Source organism: Ovis aries, chromosome 2 (genome assembly GCF_016772045.2).
Source record: "Ovis aries strain OAR_USU_Benz2616 breed Rambouillet chromosome 2, ARS-UI_Ramb_v3.0, whole genome shotgun sequence".
NCBI lineage: Eukaryota > Metazoa > Chordata > Mammalia > Artiodactyla > Bovidae > Ovis > Ovis aries.
The window spans coordinates 176,180,649-176,198,229 of record NC_056055.1 but is presented as its reverse complement, the minus strand read 5'-3'; the positions used below and the strand labels follow the sequence as shown (position 1 = coordinate 176,198,229).

Genomic DNA, 17,581 nt, shown 5'->3' with positions numbered 1-17,581 from the left:
ACGTTCTCTGTCACAATACCTGGATGATTTTCTTCATGGCTCTTACTTCTCTATACAATTACGTTACTCTCTGTCGCCTCCTTTCAGGTCCATTAGAGCGGAAGCGTGTTTGCCTGTTTCTTGGTTTTTCTCAAAATGTACCTGGCCCCTGGTGTGCACTCAACAAATCATTTGCTGAGTCAATGAGTACATATCAGTCAGGTGTTACAAGATACGTCTCCTGATAGGAAAACTGGACTTTTTCGAAACAAAGTTTGGAGTGGAGTATGTATACTCAGTCGTGTCCAGCTCTTTGCAACCCCGCTGACTGTGGCCCGCCAGGCTCCTCTGTCCATGGAATTTTCCAGGTAAGAATACTGGAGTGGGTTGCCATTTCCTCCTCCAGGAGATGTTCCCAACCCAGGGATCAAATGCCCGTCTCTCGAGTCTCCTACACCGGCAGGTAGGTTCTTGACCACTGCGCCACCTGGGAAGCCCAAAGTTTAGTTCCTCACATATGAGGTGAACAAATAAATAATTTAGTTTAGCTCCTCACAGTTGACAGAACACATATCCGACCAGAAACCAGATGTCTAGATCATCACCCAAAAATGCAAATGAGCTACAGAATTCAAAAGAGGGATGAGGTTTAGAGTCACTCATAATTCACAGAAGTCTCTTTATCCATGAATCCTTCCTACACAAACAGAAGTCAGGAAGGAGCCCCTCCAGGACCACCTTTCCTGAACTGTCAACCCCAGCAGCCAAAGAAGCCCTGAGGAAGGGCAGGTCCATAGCCAAACTGGTCTTAGCTGGAGCAAACGAAATGCTTACTCCATAGAAGGATAAAAGAGGGTATTGCAATATGCAAATACGTCATTTGTCAAATTTCCATCCATTCTTAGACAGGACTTGTCAACAGAGCCTCTGTACCACTACTATTTTTGAAGGGAATGTAATTTTAGACTCTGGTATATAACTTTACATCCTGGAAGAACTGCACCTTGGACAGTCTGGTTTTCCCAGCATCTTAGCCTCACTCACCTTGGGACAGAATGAGGATTTGAACTTTGATCTAAAAGTAGGTAAAGTCAGGCTTGTTTTTAGGGGGTGAATATTCGTTGGAAGGACTGATGCTGAAGCCGAGGCTCCAATACTTTGGCCACCTGGTGCGAAGAGCCAACTCACTGGGAAAGACCCTGTTGCTGAGACAGATTGAGGGCAGGAGGAGAAGGGGACGACAGAGGATGAGATGGTTGGACGGCATCACCGACTAAATGGACATGAGTTTGAACAAACTCTAGGAGACAGTGAAGGACAGGTAAGCCTGGTGTGCTACAGTCCATGGGGTTGCAAAGAGTCAGACATGACTGAGCGACTGAACAACATCATCATCTTAAGTGTTCTTACTACAATAAAATAAAGATTGTTTTAAAGAATTTAAATTTATTAGTTTGATTGTATTTAAGGATACATATAAAATGTTATGTATTTACTTATATATTATGTATACATGTATGTATATGTACATACACATGTATACACAGACAACATGTAACACTTTGACTCTTCAGAACACCCCTTCTTTTCATATTTTACTGGATACCCCCAAGGCAGGTATAAAGATTAATCTTTACCTAATAAATGAGGAAATAAAAGCAAAAGGGAGTTACATTATATGTAGCAGAAACAGACCTGAAACATGGTTTTGGTTTGGGGGCCTCTTAAATTTGAAAGGTGACTTCTTTCTGAGCTGCTGGGAAAAATAAAGGAGATCCATTCACCAACCCTTTCCAACTCACTGTGAAGCCCTGAGACATTCCTGTGGGTGCTGATGAAGATTTGGGGTTGTTTCCAGCTGTTCTCTCCTGACTCCCGCTTACTTCAGGACCCAAGTCATTCCTGCCATCAGCACACAAGGAATCCACGGGGCTTCTCAGCCGAGCAAAATCTACAGGGAGCCATCTCAAAATGAAGGCAGCACCAGGTTTTGGAGTCCAGCAGGGCTTGGCGCAGATCATCAGCATACATCCCAGCTCTCCAACGCCGGGCAAGCATTCCCTGACCAGCTATGAAAGTCACAGCTGTATGTTTAGGGTCTATAGGCACTCAAAACACAGAATTAAAAAAGGAGAAGAATGGGAAGTTCTCCATTGCTACCAGATGGTGACACTATTGACATAACTGAAGAAAAATCTCATAAAACAGAAATGGGTTGGTCAACTAAGGAAACACAAAGAAAAATTAATCATGAAGACAAATATGGTAAATCCCTCCAAAGTGTGCTTTTCAAAGGAGACAGACTCTCAGCCAGTAGACTGGTCTCAAAGGTGGTTCCTTTTAGTGTCTCCGATGATGGCACAGTTGGTAAAGAACCAATGCATGAAATGAAAGAAAACTTGGGTTCAATCCCTGGGTCAGAAAGATCCCCTGCAGGAGAAAATGACCCCCTCACTCCAGTATTCTTGCCTGGAAAATACAATGAAGAGAGGAGCCTGGCAAGCAGGCTATACAGTCCACAGGGTCACAGAGTCAGACACAACTGAGCACGTACTACAAAATATGTCAATATCAAGGTCTCAGACCTCTACCCACTAAACACTGATCCTTCTAACCCCTGCTTGTTCCGATGCCTGGGATTTCTACACTATAGGGACACTATAGGATCTACCTATAGGGACAAAGATGGAAAAAACCACATGGATACCCAGACAAGGTCTTATGATGGAGACATTTTGCATCCACCAATAAACTGGCACCTTATTTTTACAGTCAGTTCTACAAGCTTGATTAAACTGAGTCCCCTGTCCTTGTGCCATTAAAACCAAACCTCAGCCTGGAAGGCCAAAAGCCAGACTCTGCAGAGCCGGAAGGAGGCCAGAGGACATCATCAGTGGGATGCAGGACCTCTCAGAGGAAGGCTTCTCTGGACACAAGCCACCTGACTAGCAGGAGTAATGCAACTTCTAAAGGGTCTGCGGGAATCAAGACCAAGACTAAAACAAAGGAAGAAAAGGGTGCTTCTTCCAAAGCATGTGAACCCTCAAATATAAATCAAAACCACAAAGATATTACTCACACCCACTAGTATGGCGAGAATCAAAAAGACAGATAATAGCAAGTGCTGGCAAGGATATGGAGGAATTAGAACTCTCATAATTGCTGGCAGGAATGTAAAATGGTACAGCAGTTCTGGAGAACAGTTTGACAATTCCTCAAATGTCACCATGTAACACAGCAATTCCACTCCTAGGTATAAACCCCCTTAAAATGAAAACAGGTCTCCATGCAAACATCTGCACAGAAATGTTCACAGCAGTATTATTCAAAAGGCCAAAATGTAAAACAACACATATGTCCATCAATGGAGGGAGGGAAAAATTAACTGTGGCACATCCATACAGCGGAATATTTTACAGCAACAAGAAGGAAACACTGATACCCACTATGGTATGGAGATGTGGAAAATACTATGCTAAATGACAGACTAAGTAAGGGATGAAAACATGCTAAGTAAAGAACCACACAGGGTATGATTCCACTTACTTGAGAGGCTCTGGATGGCAACCACAGGGGCAGACAGGAGATCACAGTTGCCAAGGACTGGGAGGGGGCGAAAGGGGATTAGGAGAGGTTGGAGTGGTAAAAGTTAAAAAGAATCAGGCTTCTTTGGGTGGTGGTAAAAATGTTCTAAAATTGATTATATTGATAGATGTGCAGAACTGCAAACATAGTAAAAGCCATTGACATGTACACTTCCAGTGCATAAACATGTATGCTGCTGCTGCTGCTAAGTCGCTTCAGTCGTGTCCAACTCTACGCGGCCCCAGAGATGGCAGCCCACCAGGCTCCCCTGTCCCTGGGATTCTCCAGGCAAGAACACTGGAGTGGGTTGCCATTTCCTTCTCCAATGCATGAAAGTGAAAAGTGAGAAGTCACTCAGTTGTGTCCGACTCTTAGTGACCCCATGGACTGCAGCCTACCAGGCTCCTCCATCCACAGGATTTACCAGGCAAGAGTACTGGAATGGGGTGCCATTGCATTCTCCTGACATGTATGCTGGGTGAACTATATTTTAATAAAGCTATTTTTAATATTTTTACTGAAGTATAGTTGCTGTACAATAATAGATAAGTTACAGGTGTATAATATAGTGAATCACAATTTTTAAAGGTTGAGCTCCATTTATAGTTACTATAAAATATTGGCTATCTTCCCTGTGTTGTACAATATATCCTTGTATTTTTTCTTTTTTATATATAATTTGTTTTATTGAAGTATAGCTGATTTCCAGTGTTGTGTTAATTTCTGCTACATAGCAAAGTGATTCAGTTATATAAATATATACCCTTTTCCATATTCTTTTTCATTATGGCTTATTACAGGATACTCAATACAGTTCCCTGTGCTAATACATAGGTCCTTGTTGTCTATTTTGTAGCTTACTTTATACCTAATGGTCTGTACCTCTTCCTCCCCACTCCTTTATTGCCCCCTTCTCTCTCTCCACTGGTAATCACTAGTTTGTTCTCTAGATCTCCAAGTCTGCTTCAATAAAGCCATTAAAAAAAAAAAAACCTATCTCTATTTTGCCTAGAAAGCCGACTGTTAAAAATAACCCTATTTATCCAATACCTACTGTATGTAACAAGCAATACTATGACCAGAAACTTTACCTATATTATCTTACTGGCTCTTCATAACCATTTTATGTGGCGGGTAGAAACTATTCTCAACAAACAAACAAACAAAAAAAAACTGAAGTATCCCTTTAGCTGCTTTCTATTTAGTGATATGAAGAAGCCAAATGATATAGAGATGTTGGTAAAACCTGTGCTAATTAAAAGCTCAAAAGGGTGTATCTATTTAGAGAAAGGAGACAGGGAGAAAAAAGTTACCAGAATTACAATCAAGGCAATTTCACTGACTGACTCCCACCACCCTCAACCCGCAGAGGAAGGCTACATGAACTGTGCTGGGTGCTGGGTAGTATCATAGCTAAAAGCACCCTGTGACATTGACGGTGAGAACAACAGCACCCATAGGATAATCATGGCAGGGAAAACCAACAGAGAGGAGAGGAGAGCTTTATTCTTTGTTCCCACACTGGCTTGCCTTTTATACTCCCCCAGAGGAAAAATAGTGAGCTTGATAGGATTACAAAACTAACACATGTACCTTGTAAAATATTTTTCAGAAAAATCAGAAAGCATAAAGAAGAAGGTCACCACCAGCTATCACCAACATCAACATTTTAGTGTTAACTAGTCATTAGTGGCAAGTACTATACAAAATTTAATTTTACATGTTCAACAGCTAACACACAGGACAAGCTCTAGAGACTGAAGGGAGAAGAAATACACATAAAAATTCTGACCCTGAACCTTCAAAGAAAACTGTGAAGGAACCAAGCCCTCAGAGCTTTCCTCTGAAAATAGGACTCCTCAGAGGAAGGAAAGTATGTACCAAGGTCTCCTGCCAGCAAAGAGACAGGCCTCGTTCTCAAAGGCCTCAAACCTCCCCGCTGCAAAGAGGGCTCCTGAGCTAAGTCCATTCACCTCCAAGAACAGGCGGCGGCTTAGGCTACCGCAGCCCGGCGTGGAAGATAAAGGGCTGATAGACAACGAGACTTTCAGGCCCAAATTTCCAAAGGTGACCACCTGAGGGTGAGACTAAACAGCAGACACCCACCCCGCAGCAGGCGCCAGAGAAGAGGCTACAGCAGTGGACCAACACGGGCTCCTACTCCTCAATGGCAAAGCCCTCAGCCCAGGATCCAGAAAGCCCTACTCAGCTGCCAGCCGGGCCTGAAAACAGCAACCGAAGCTGCAAAGAGCACGGCAGCTAAGGCGAATGATCCTCATTTGCAAGGCTTTTCAGATACCAAGGGCTACAGTGCCTGTCACGGCCGTCCTTTGCCAGGTGACCCAGGACATGACCACCTGCTCCTGGGAGAGCCACTCCAGTCCTTAGCCTTTCCCAAGGTGGCCTGGGCAGTTTATCCTTGTCTGGCCAACTGCCAACCATCTCACCGCCAAACACAGAACCAAAGCCCAGGACGGCACTTCACGTTGCCTAATTTTATAGTTCTTAATCCCACTTTCCCTCTCCCTCCATTTATTTTAGGTTGTAGTTAATTGCTAGCAAGGGTCATTTCTGGGGGTGGAAGGGATTTTTTTTTAAAGTGGTATAACTAAGACACACAAATGTTCATTTGGAGAGACAGGGTTGCATAATGGAGACATGCAAATGTCCAGGCAAGCAAGACCTAGGTTCAAACCCCAGGTGCATCCATTTATCAGCCATGAGCCTTCAGAAGCAATATTCACCATTTCTATTGTGTTAAATAATATCTGTACCTAACGCACGTCCTGGCATACCTGGCACAGAGCAGGTGCTCAGGGAATATTTATTATCCTTTTAATAAAGGCTACGAAAATTTTACATAACATGAAGCAGTTCCACTGGGTGATCTTATTTGCAAAGCAGAAATAGAGACACAGAGAACAGATGTATGAACACCAAGGGGGAAAGGCAGGGGTGAGAGGAACTGGGAAACTGGTACTGACACGTACACACTATTGATACTACGTATAAAACAGATAACAAATGAGATATATGTTCCATCTATCTGTAAAATAGTTAACAAACTTCTAGCACAGAGAACTCTGCTTAATGCACTGTGGTGACTGAGTGGGAAGGAAGTCCAAAAGGGAGGGGATGCGTGTAAGTGTACGGCCGACTCATTTTGCTATACAGTAGAAACTAACACAACACTGCAAAGCAACTATACTCCAATAAAAATTAATTTAAAGAAAGATGCAGGGGTTCCATAGCTCAATTTTTTATTTCACAACTCTTTAACCAGCACCTACTAAATGCCAGGCATTGTTCTAGGAGATAAAAAGAACAAGACAGTGAAGGAACACCCTTATTTTTGTGAGTATAAAATCTCGCGAGGGTGATGGACAATAAACAAATTTACTAATACATCTATTAAATACATCATAGGTAATTAGATTTATGAAAGAAAAAAATATGGCACAGCAAAAGAAAGCAAAATAATTATGAGTGACGGTGGCCAGAGCAAGAAGGAAGTTGTACTTCCTCAGTCACCAAAGTTCTAGCAGCCAGAGTCTGGGCAATGTCCCAAAACGGAAATAAAAGACTTTTAATCCTATTTGAAATTCTGGCAACCCATTTTCCAAAAGAAATACAAGTGCCAAAAACACATATGTGAATATGCTCAGCTAGACTGATAACTAACATTTGTTTTAAATGTACTTTAGCATAGAGAATGCAATTTTCCACCTGGACAGAGGGCTATGATCAAAAAGAATGAGAACACAGTGCTGGCAAAAGTGAGTAAACACACATCCTCACCCCTGCCAGTGGGAGCGTAAATCAGGATGACCTTTTTGGAGCATAGTTTAACACCAGGTATCACAATTGTAAGTTAGCATATTATTTGACCCAGATGCCTAGTAATTTATCCTTAAGAAATAAGAGGACAAGCATAAAAATAAAAATGTGTAAGGACAGTTATTTCAGGTTGTTTCTAACCCCAAGACTTTGAAAACAACCCATGTCTTCAGTAGAACATTGCTTAAACAAATTATGTTAAATCCATACATAGAATACTGCATAGCTATAAAAAAAAAAATGACATATCTCTGTCCTAAGATGGAAAGATGTTCAAAACATGGTGGTAGCAGAGAAAACCCAGTTTTCAAAGGGGTAAATATAGACCATCTCAATGTGGGGGAAAAAAAGGATGTATATGTAATGATGCACATGAGTGCTTTAGTGCACACACACGCCAAACACACACACACACACCATCAAAATGTTAGCTCCAGGGGGTCCTATAGCTAGTAAGTTTTATTGTATTTGTGCCACTGGAAATTACCTCAACCTTTTACAATGATCATGTATTGCTTTGTCCTGTTTCAGACTTTGGGGGAGGTGGGGGTGGAGTGTATGGGATGAAATCAGGAATAATCTTTTATCACTTCACTACACTGCTACCCCATAGCTCAAGGCTGACAGCAACTTTCTACATATGCCAAACCATGTATTTGAGTTGTTCCCATTTTTCTTTGCAGAGTCTTTTATTCCACACTCTTGAAAAGGAAAACAAAACAATAGAGAAGACAAGGAAAAACTATCCCAGGATGACTGGAAAAAAAAAATTCAAAACTTTCAAGATGGAACATAATGACCCGACATTTTTGAGCATATACTGACATCACATTCAATATCGTGTTTAAGCTTCATCTCAGTGACCTTTGGTAGCTATCATGGCCCTCCCCTTTTCACACAAGAGAAAACTTAAATTTCTTTTTTTTTTTTTTTTAATTTTTGTTTCTTTTTTTTTTTTAATTTTTTAAATTTTAAAATCTTTAATTCTTACATGCATTCCCAAACATGAACCCCCTCCCACCTCCCTCCCCACAACATCTTTCTGGGTCATCCCCATGTGCATGTGTCACTGAAGCTCAGAGCAAAGGAGTGCAGGCCTGATAGAGAACTCTTCTCAGGGAGCGTATTAGTTTCCCGAGTTGCTGTGATCGAAGCACCACAAACCAGGGGGCTTAAAACAAAAGAAACTTATTGTCCGACAGTTTTGGGGTCTCAAAGTCCTGAAATCAAGGTGTTTGCAGGCCCACACTCTCTCTGAACTCTACAGCGCAGAAGGCTTCCTTGCCTCTGCCAGCTGCTGGGGTTTACCGACAACGCTTGCTCCCCTTAGCTCTGAACTCTGCCTCACTGTCACACAGCCATTCTCTCCTTGAGTGCTGCTGTCTCTGTGTGTCCACTCTTCTCACAAGGACCCTAATCTTACTGGATTCGGACCTTGTCTAACTTACTGACATCTGCAAAGACCCTGTTTTCCAATAAGGTATCATTCTGTGGTACAGGGAGTGAGAACATCAACATCTTTCAGTGACACACAATTTAACTTGTAACAGGGATCAAACCTACCCTCCTTCTTCTAACATACATCCTGCCCACTGCATAACAACCCATCAATATCATGTCTATGTCTGGCAGGTTTCATATGTTCTTTTCCTGACAGTGGAACGCAACTCCCTTCTGCCTTCAGGCAAGACTAAACCCAAATTCCTTCAGGCAGATGAATAAGCTCATGTCCTGCTATCAGGCCCTCCCTTCTACATTAGCTCTCATCAGTCACAGAGGGCATCTCCGAAGTTATTTATTTTTCTAGTTCAAGGTCTGCTCTTGAGCTAAAACACACTCAAGAGCTTTGTAAAGTTAAGAGCACTAGACAAATGTGGGGGAAATGCAATTCGCCTTCCCAGAGCCCTCAGTTTATGATCAGATAGGATGCCTGAGAAGGTGGGGTGGGGGGATGTGGTACTATTTTATGTTCCTGGTACAACACTCGCCTTTGCAATCCACTTAGACCAGATGCCAAAATCAAATTACCAATCCATCCTTTCTTGACTGCATCGGTTTTCTTTCTCATTTTCTGGGACTGGCTTCAAAACCAGCAAGGATGCTACTGAAACCAGGAATCAAAAGACTATCAAGCTATCCTGTCAACTGGCAGTTTTCAGGCCAAGCAAAATGAAAAGAGAAACAGAGTGAATACCCTGCCTCCTTGAGAATCAGCGTGTCCCAGCTTCTTCACAGGAGAAGACACACAAAAGATTCTGTCTAAGAATACTTCTCCATTCCTCACATTTGCCTCCCGAAATGCTGCAGAGCATAATGCCATTTGGAGGTACATTTGGCACAAGAGAACAACCTTCCAGGCTGCGTTTTTGCTTCATTGTAGCAGGATGAGAAGCCTGTAAAGGTGCACAGCCTCCCATATGCCTCCACCTCTCCATCTCAGGGAGCTGATGGATAAATGGCCCAAACAGACAGCTGGCACTGGGGCACCTTCAGGGGGCCTCCCACCTGTGCTGCAATCATATGCAAAATGTCACCGGCCCCCAGCGAGCATCAAGCTGTACCTTCCAGGGTAAGCATCCTGATGGCCCTCCACAGCAGACGGCAGCGGGAGGCTGTGATACTTCCCGTGGACTTACACGGTACCCAGGGCTGGGCATGGCTAGGAGAGGCGTGAAATTCTCCATGTCTTCCAACCTTGCCAAGTTCCTCCTGCACTAATTTCCCCTACACCCTCTGCCTCCATCACCTCCTCCCCGCCATATCTTCCTCTCATTTCCAAATTCCTTGGACACTGATTTATTAATGACTTTGTTGGTTTTTTTTTTAATAGATTAAAAATGATGCTGCGATGCAGGAGACCCAGGTTCAATTCCTAGGTCAGGAAGATCCCCTGGAGAAGGAAATGGCAACCCACTCCAGAATTCTTGCCTGGAGAAACCCATGGACAGAGGAGCCTGGCAGGCTACAGTCCACGGGATCGCAAGAGTCGACACAACTTAGCAACTGAAACACCACAAAAATGATCAAACTAGTTAAAGAGGCTTTGTTCAACACGGTAGCCACTAGCCACAGGTATGACTATTTAAATTAATTGACATTAAATAAAGTTTAACATCCAGATCATCCATCATTCTAGCCATATGTCTAGGGCTCAAAGGTCACATGTGCCTAGTGGCTACCATACTGGACAGTACAGAGAACATGCCCATGATCACAGAGAGTTCAATGCACAGCTCTGGTCTAAAGGATACAAAGTAAGTGTCTGCCCTCTTTTTCTGTCCCCAGTCCCCCTCCCAGAGGCGACCCTGCTGCCAGTCTCCTTTGTGTGCTCACAGAAGTTTTTTTCATATGTCCAAACAGTCTGTGTGGATGCAAATCTCATTTGTTAAAACCAAAGAGAAAATACTTTAAGCACGATTTGGTTCCAGGCTTTCCTCACTTAGTGAACCTCAGAGATGACAACGTAAGTGTACAAAGAGCGCTGCATTCTTTTGTGTGGCCTCACAGCCCACAGTCACCAGGACAACCGTCACCACCCCACCCTATAACCACACTCCTGGGTGCCCTCCTGGGTGGCCCTGCTCTTTTCCTCACTAACACGTTCATCCTATTCCCAGTTTCCACCTACCCAGACTTTTCTGCCTCTTTCCCTCACCCCTTGCCCTAATGAAACCTGGCTGAGACAGAGCAAGATGAATATGTAAATATGGTATCATTCATATGTGGAATCTAATTATTTTAATGACACAAATGAATCTATTTATAAAACAGACACACAGATTTCAAAAATAAACTTATGGTTATCAAAGGGGAAAGGTGGTGGGGGGGAGGGGTAAGTAGGTTATCAGCCACCTACCTCAGCCACCCACTCCCACCCTAAATCCACACCAATAAATGAACCACTTGCGAAATCCTGGTTCTTGGCATCCCATTGTCAAGACAGTGCCCCACACCAACAGCCACCAACAGAAGTCGGGTTCTAATCCAACACGACTACTCACTCACCTTGTCTGGTCCTCCCTCCCAGCCCTCAGCCAGCTGGATGTCCTGGTATGTTCTCAGAAGCCCTCCCTTGCCCCTGCTTCTATCAGGGTCTCCTGTTGAAAACCCTGACAACATGTAAGCCAGACGGTTTGCTTTCCCCATGTACATACTCCCTGTGACAAGATGGTAACCGATTAAACTTGGAGCTTTTCAAAATAGATAACTAGTTGGTGGAATTACAAAATGGAGCAATTGCCATGGCAAAACAGTATGGAGGTTTCTTAAAACATTAAAAATAGTCCTACCACGTGCCTCACCAATCTCACTTTTGGGTATGTTTCCAAAAGAATTGAAAGCAGGGTCAATGAAGAGATATTTGTACATCCATGCTCACAGTTCATTATTTATTAAGGCTGAGGGGAAAACAACCCACATGTCTATTGGTTGATGAAAGGATACACAAAATATGGTCTATACATACAATGGAATATTACAGAGCCTTCAAAAGGAAAGAAGCTCTGACACATGCTATAACATGGATAAACCTTGAGGACATCATGCTAAGTAAAACAAGCCAGTCACAAAAGGACAAAAACTGTATGATTTCATTTATATGAGGGACCTACCTAGAGTCATCAAATTCATAGAGAGAGAAAGTAGAAGGGCGGTTACCAAGCTCTGGGGGAGGCGTAATAGGAAGCTGTGTAACGAGTATGGAGTCTCAATTTGCGACATCTGCTCACAACACTATGAATACACCTAACACTGCTGAATTGCAAACTTTTTTTTTTTGAACTGTAAACTTAAAATATTTAAGATGGTACATATGATATGCTTTTCCCCACAATAAAAAAGTGTGACACAAAACGAAGCTTATCGGCGCTCTGCTCTGTGGCGGTGCTGAAGGCACGCTCTCGCCCTCTGAGTATCAAACAGCCATCACACCCACAGTCAGTGCACACAGTCATCAGGCAGAAGGCTGAGCAGGGTTTCTATCGCTTTGCACTGGCAATTCCAAGCTCAAGATTCACTCTGAAGCTTAGAAATAAAAGAGGGAAAGTCAGAAGAGTTAACTAAGCACTGGTTGGATATGTCCTCATTTTCTCAAAACTAATTCTCCAGCAACTAACTGAAAACCAGTAGTTTTTCTAGCTATGCCCCTTATAATTCATTCATGCTCATTAATATGCAGACACCAGTTTCTCAGCTGGCAGTGATTTCATGAATTTTTAATTTACACGGGATGAGCCAGGGATTGAAATCTAAACTAAACCAACAATACAGAGGATTCTGAGTGTTGTTTTAATTTCTAGATTAAGAATCTCCAAATGAATCCATGGGCATCATCACATGGAACAATCATCCGGGAATTATCAAAGCAAATTGGTGAGTTTCTGCCTTATGGGTATTATCAAAGACACACTTTTAAGGGTATATATTTGGGGATCATTAAAAACAGTGAAACCAATGACATTTCTTATCATCAATCAATGTTGGATAACATGCTGGCCACCTGGTAAATGTTCACCAAGATCCCAACACTATAGAAAAGCCACAATAATTTGTGGCTTTGTGACTAATATGTAAGAGACTCACTTTAGCATAAAGGAAATCAGATATAAAAAGCAAATTAGAAAACAGAAATTGAGAAACAGTGAACACAATTCCTTCTAGAACTGCAAATCAAATTCTGGATTATTGATTCTAAAACAAGCAAGGCAGACGGAAGAGCTTTCTTTTCAGAGGGCAAGGCCCAACAGAAGTTTAATACATGTCCCATATGTCATTTTAAATTTCTAAAAGCCACATTGAGAATGTAAACAGAGGTAAAACTGTAATAGTTTATTTAACCCAATATATCCCAAATATTCTTATATCAACAAGTAATCCATATTGTTTTCTAAATATTAATAAAATGTTTGTATTCTTTTTTCTTACATCTTCGGGATTTGGTGTATATCTTATTAACCTCTGTTAATAGTGTATTGGTGTGTGTATTAACCTCTCAGGAGCAGCCACATGTAAATGCTAAAACAGCCTCTAGTGGCTGCCCTACTGGTAACAGAACTATGGATCCAAAGAATGTGTTCATCTGACAGGACAGGGACTAGCTCTTGAAAGTCGAGCATATCTCTATACTTCACTCTCTAGACTGTTCTTACTGTATTCCTCAAAGACCAATCAGCAACATCCTGGGTAGATGCATTCACTGTTCCTTTGGCTAGATAGCTGGTAATTCAACTTTGATCACTATGGAACCATCAGTATCTTTTGCAAAATCAGTTTACTACTATCGCTTCTTGATTTTTCCAACCAGTAAACTGACTCACTTTTTCAAAATTTAACTTTATCCTAAATAACATCATCTATGACGTCACAGATTTGATATTTTAATTATATTTCTTAAAAGGGCCAATTTAACACTTAAAAGCAGCTTTAGTGCTCTATCTCAAGCCAACAACTAAACTAAAGTTGGCCCTCATTTGCGAGTCAGTTGTGGCATCATCTTTCCATCTGGCACAAGCAACCTCAGATATATTACTATTTCCTGAGTCCCCTGACACTCAACATTTATACAGCTGAGTGTGACGCAGCATCTCCCTCCAGAACACCTCTTGTCTGGGCACTACCACCAGCAACAGGGCTTTTCCTCGGTTGTATTCAGCTGTCCAAAAGCTATAGAAGTAGAGTAAAGCTCTTGCTCTAATGACAAGCCACGGTGACTCAGTCTCAGGGGAATCCCCTTAATAATGATGGCAGCTCAAGTTTACTGAACTACATGCCAGACACTGTCATGTTTATATATATATAATATGATATTATGTCATATATCATGATGATTAGTATCTCACGTAATTGTCAAATACCTGCTTTTTTCCAGATAAGGAAACAAAGCATAGAGCAGTTAAGATAGCTTCTCATGGTCACAAAGCTGACAAGTTGTGGAGCTGAGATTCAAAGTCAACAAATCTGACCTTGGAACATGGGAATTACCAAGAATATAAAAAATGGAAATTGAAAAAGACATGCTTTATGGTCACAAACACAAGTACTTCAAAGACAAATAATCACCCAAGAAACACGGAGACCGAGGAAGCAATATTTTCTAATACACAGAAGGACAGAAGACAAGTAGAATAATTTAGAACGCTTTCAAAATGTCCTCTGTAAATCACAGTGGAGAACACATCTTACTTAAAAAGGAAGGGAAAACAAGCATGAAAATTCAAAGGAACAAAAGTTTTGGTAACACAAAGAGAAAGAAGATGGAAGGATGAATGTTAGATGGATTTGAAACAGGAGGGAAGGAGGCAGGGCATGACCTTTAAAAGAATGACATAGGCATATGTCATAGGATATGGGCATTGGGCATTGACATAGGACATGTCAAAAAATGGTTAGAGCCAACTAGGTCCAAGATGGTGAAGAGCCAATGCCCAGTAGACCTGAAGCCTCATTATACATACGCTCACTGTTAATACACTAGCAAGCTAAATGACGTACCCACCAGTGTCATGACAGTTCTGAGGCAAACCATGAAAGGCCAAAAAGTGGGTGGTGGCCCTAGTTCTAGAAGTCCTGGTCCCTTCTCCAAGCTAGTTGGAGTAATCCTCCTACTGATTAGTCTATGAAATTATCCAGCCCATAAAACTAACCACCCCAGGACTTCCCTGGTGGTCCAATGGCTAAGACTGCACGCTCCCAATGCAGGGGACCCAGGTTTGATCCCTGGTCAGGGAACTAGATTCCACATGCCACAACTAAGTTGTTTTAAAAAAAGGAAACAACTAGCCACCTCATATTTCAGGATCTCTCGCCTTCCGAGATGGCCCACACTATCGTCTGTGGAGCGTGTTTCTCCCACGGCCACTCTAGCCTTTCGAGACAGACCACATTCTGTCTATGGAATGTGTATCTCTCTAAATAAATCCACTTCTTAGCTGTCACTTTGTGTCTCTTACTAAATTCTTTCTGTGCTGAGCCATAAAGAATCTGAGCTTCACTAAGTCCTGAGACTGAGTGTATGATTTCAGTTAAGACAGTGGGTTCAAGTCCCAATCTGAGCTGTGCAGTTTCAGATTGATCGATGAATAGATGAATGGATGGACAGACAAATAAGCACACAAACATTCACTCCAGGCTCAAGAGCAGAGAACAGGGAAAATTATAAGGGCACACCCCATCTCTCTGAGCATCCCAGAAGGGGCCAATAATATACGTGATATCACACCAGCCACTCTCAAAGGCAATTTGGGGACCTTATTCTCATCACTGTACCAAAGCTGCAAGGTGAGCCATGCTGACAGCCTGATTATGTGGCAAGGGTTCTACAAAGTGAAAGAAGATAAAAATCCACTTACATGTACTCCCTATGGGCAGAGTGTACAGCGGCCGCGTTGCTGTAACGCCATAGGACAATTGCTGATGACAGGACATCGAGGATGGCATCAAACTAGAAGGAGGAGACACAGTGTTAGTGGTTTTCCAGAGTTAATAGGTCACAACCGTGAAGACACAGGGCAATTGTTCTGTGACTTGGAACAGCTGAACCAGTGACCTTAGAGCAAAGAGGCTTCACATCATTACAATGCTGGCCACTCAGCATCCTCAAGGTGGAGCTCCTGGGAATTCTAAGTCAGGGCACCCAACACGCCCATGTGGTGCTAGGGTCATGGCTCCTCCTGGTCGCTTGCTGCCAGGGGTACGGGGAGAGCCACACTCCATGTGCGCTGAGCTCTGCTCCAGGGGCCCCTGACTGCCAGCATGCTGGCGATGGGGGTGGGGTGATGACACTTATGACACATGTGAAATTGGTCTCCCCAGGGCAGGCAAGATAATTTCAGCATTTTCCTGTACATCCCAAGCAAAGGATTTGGCCCAAGGACTCTGTGTTTCTGGCTCTCAATAGGACTGTTCTACCTGGGGTCCAGAGGTGAGGGTGGCGTCACCCAGGGTGCTCCATGAAGTCTGCCAACACTGTGAAATTGGATACAAAAACCAATGCATTTGTTCGAATGAACAAGTGAATGTGTAAGAAGAGAGTGAAGAAAGGAGGGAAAGGAGAGAGGAGTGTGAGTGAGAGAGGTGGGCAGAGTAGGAGGGTGACGTGTGCGTAATTTCTGGAGAGACAGTCCACACCTTTCAAAAGATTCTGAAAAGAATCTGCCAGCCTCAAAACATTAAGTCCTCAAAACAACAGGAAAAGTGGCTTTGGGAACAGGAACACACACCATCAGGTACAGGAAGCCCTGAAGCAGGAGAGCTGTTGAAATGAGCTTTCTTTGCATGAGTCACCTCACCCCAACACACTTCTCGTCTGGAAAACTACAAGCACTAATGCTCTCTCGAAGATGTGGGGAGACTTTACCCAAGTTTTCAGTATCTGAGACCCATCTTCTCTAACTAACTCCCATCAGGAAGCAGAAACCAGGGTACCCCTAGTCTGGCTGAAGACTGACATTCTACTGACGGCAGCCCCATCTTAACTCACATCACCTTTGCCCATACCAGCAACTGCTTCACTTCAGTATGTGCCCATTTTCAAACCTACAACCTTAAGTGGCTGGGGAAAGGGCTAAACCCTTTAAGAAAAAAATCCTCTCAAGGATTTGCAGAAAACATGGTGGCCCTGATCGGCTGTTGAGAATTATACACTGTTGTTGCAGTTTATTTCTATCAAATTATAATTGTTTGCAGAAGCGACTTCCATAAAAGGTATATTTGTCACGCTCTCTCTCTCATCTGCTAACCACCCTCTTAAACCAGAGGCCCCAGCATGAGATTTGTGGGCCCGGGAGAAACGTGCAAAACTTCATAAAAGTACATTTCAGGTTACTTACTGCAAACCCAAAAGCAGAGGCGCTGTACCTCATAACGGAGACAGCTAAAAAGAAAGAAAATAGTATTCAGAATATTTTAAGATCTTGTGAATATTTTCTCTCATTTGTGAGAGTATCCATATATTTGATATGGCCTTTTAAACATCACTGGAAAAGTTCTATGAGAATGAAATTAAAAATTAACTGTACTTGTCATATCTGAGAATTAAAAAAAAAAATTCAAGAGTGATATGAAAAGATTCCAGACTTCACTTTCAAGGATCTCCCTTCCCAGTGTATCCTGAAGCACCAAAGGGCCAGCTTCTGAATGAAAACGCTCAAGTGATTGTCAATCAAATGACTGCTGAGACTCTGAG

General features: G+C 42.6%; 1 protein-coding gene across 1 annotated transcript in view; it reads right to left on the bottom strand.

Moving 5' to 3' along the window:
- The window catches only part of TMEM163 (transmembrane protein 163), a 277,327-nt gene that overhangs the window by 79,641 nt on the left and 180,105 nt on the right, over positions 1-17,581 (bottom strand). Inside the window, exons 3-4 of the mRNA XM_027965021.3 lie at positions 17,226-17,269; positions 15,747-15,838 (exon numbers count right to left, since the gene is read on the bottom strand). Coding sequence (XP_027820822.1) covers positions 15,747-15,838; positions 17,226-17,269 — 136 coding nt within the window. The remainder of the gene's footprint in view (positions 1-15,746; positions 15,839-17,225; positions 17,270-17,581) is intronic.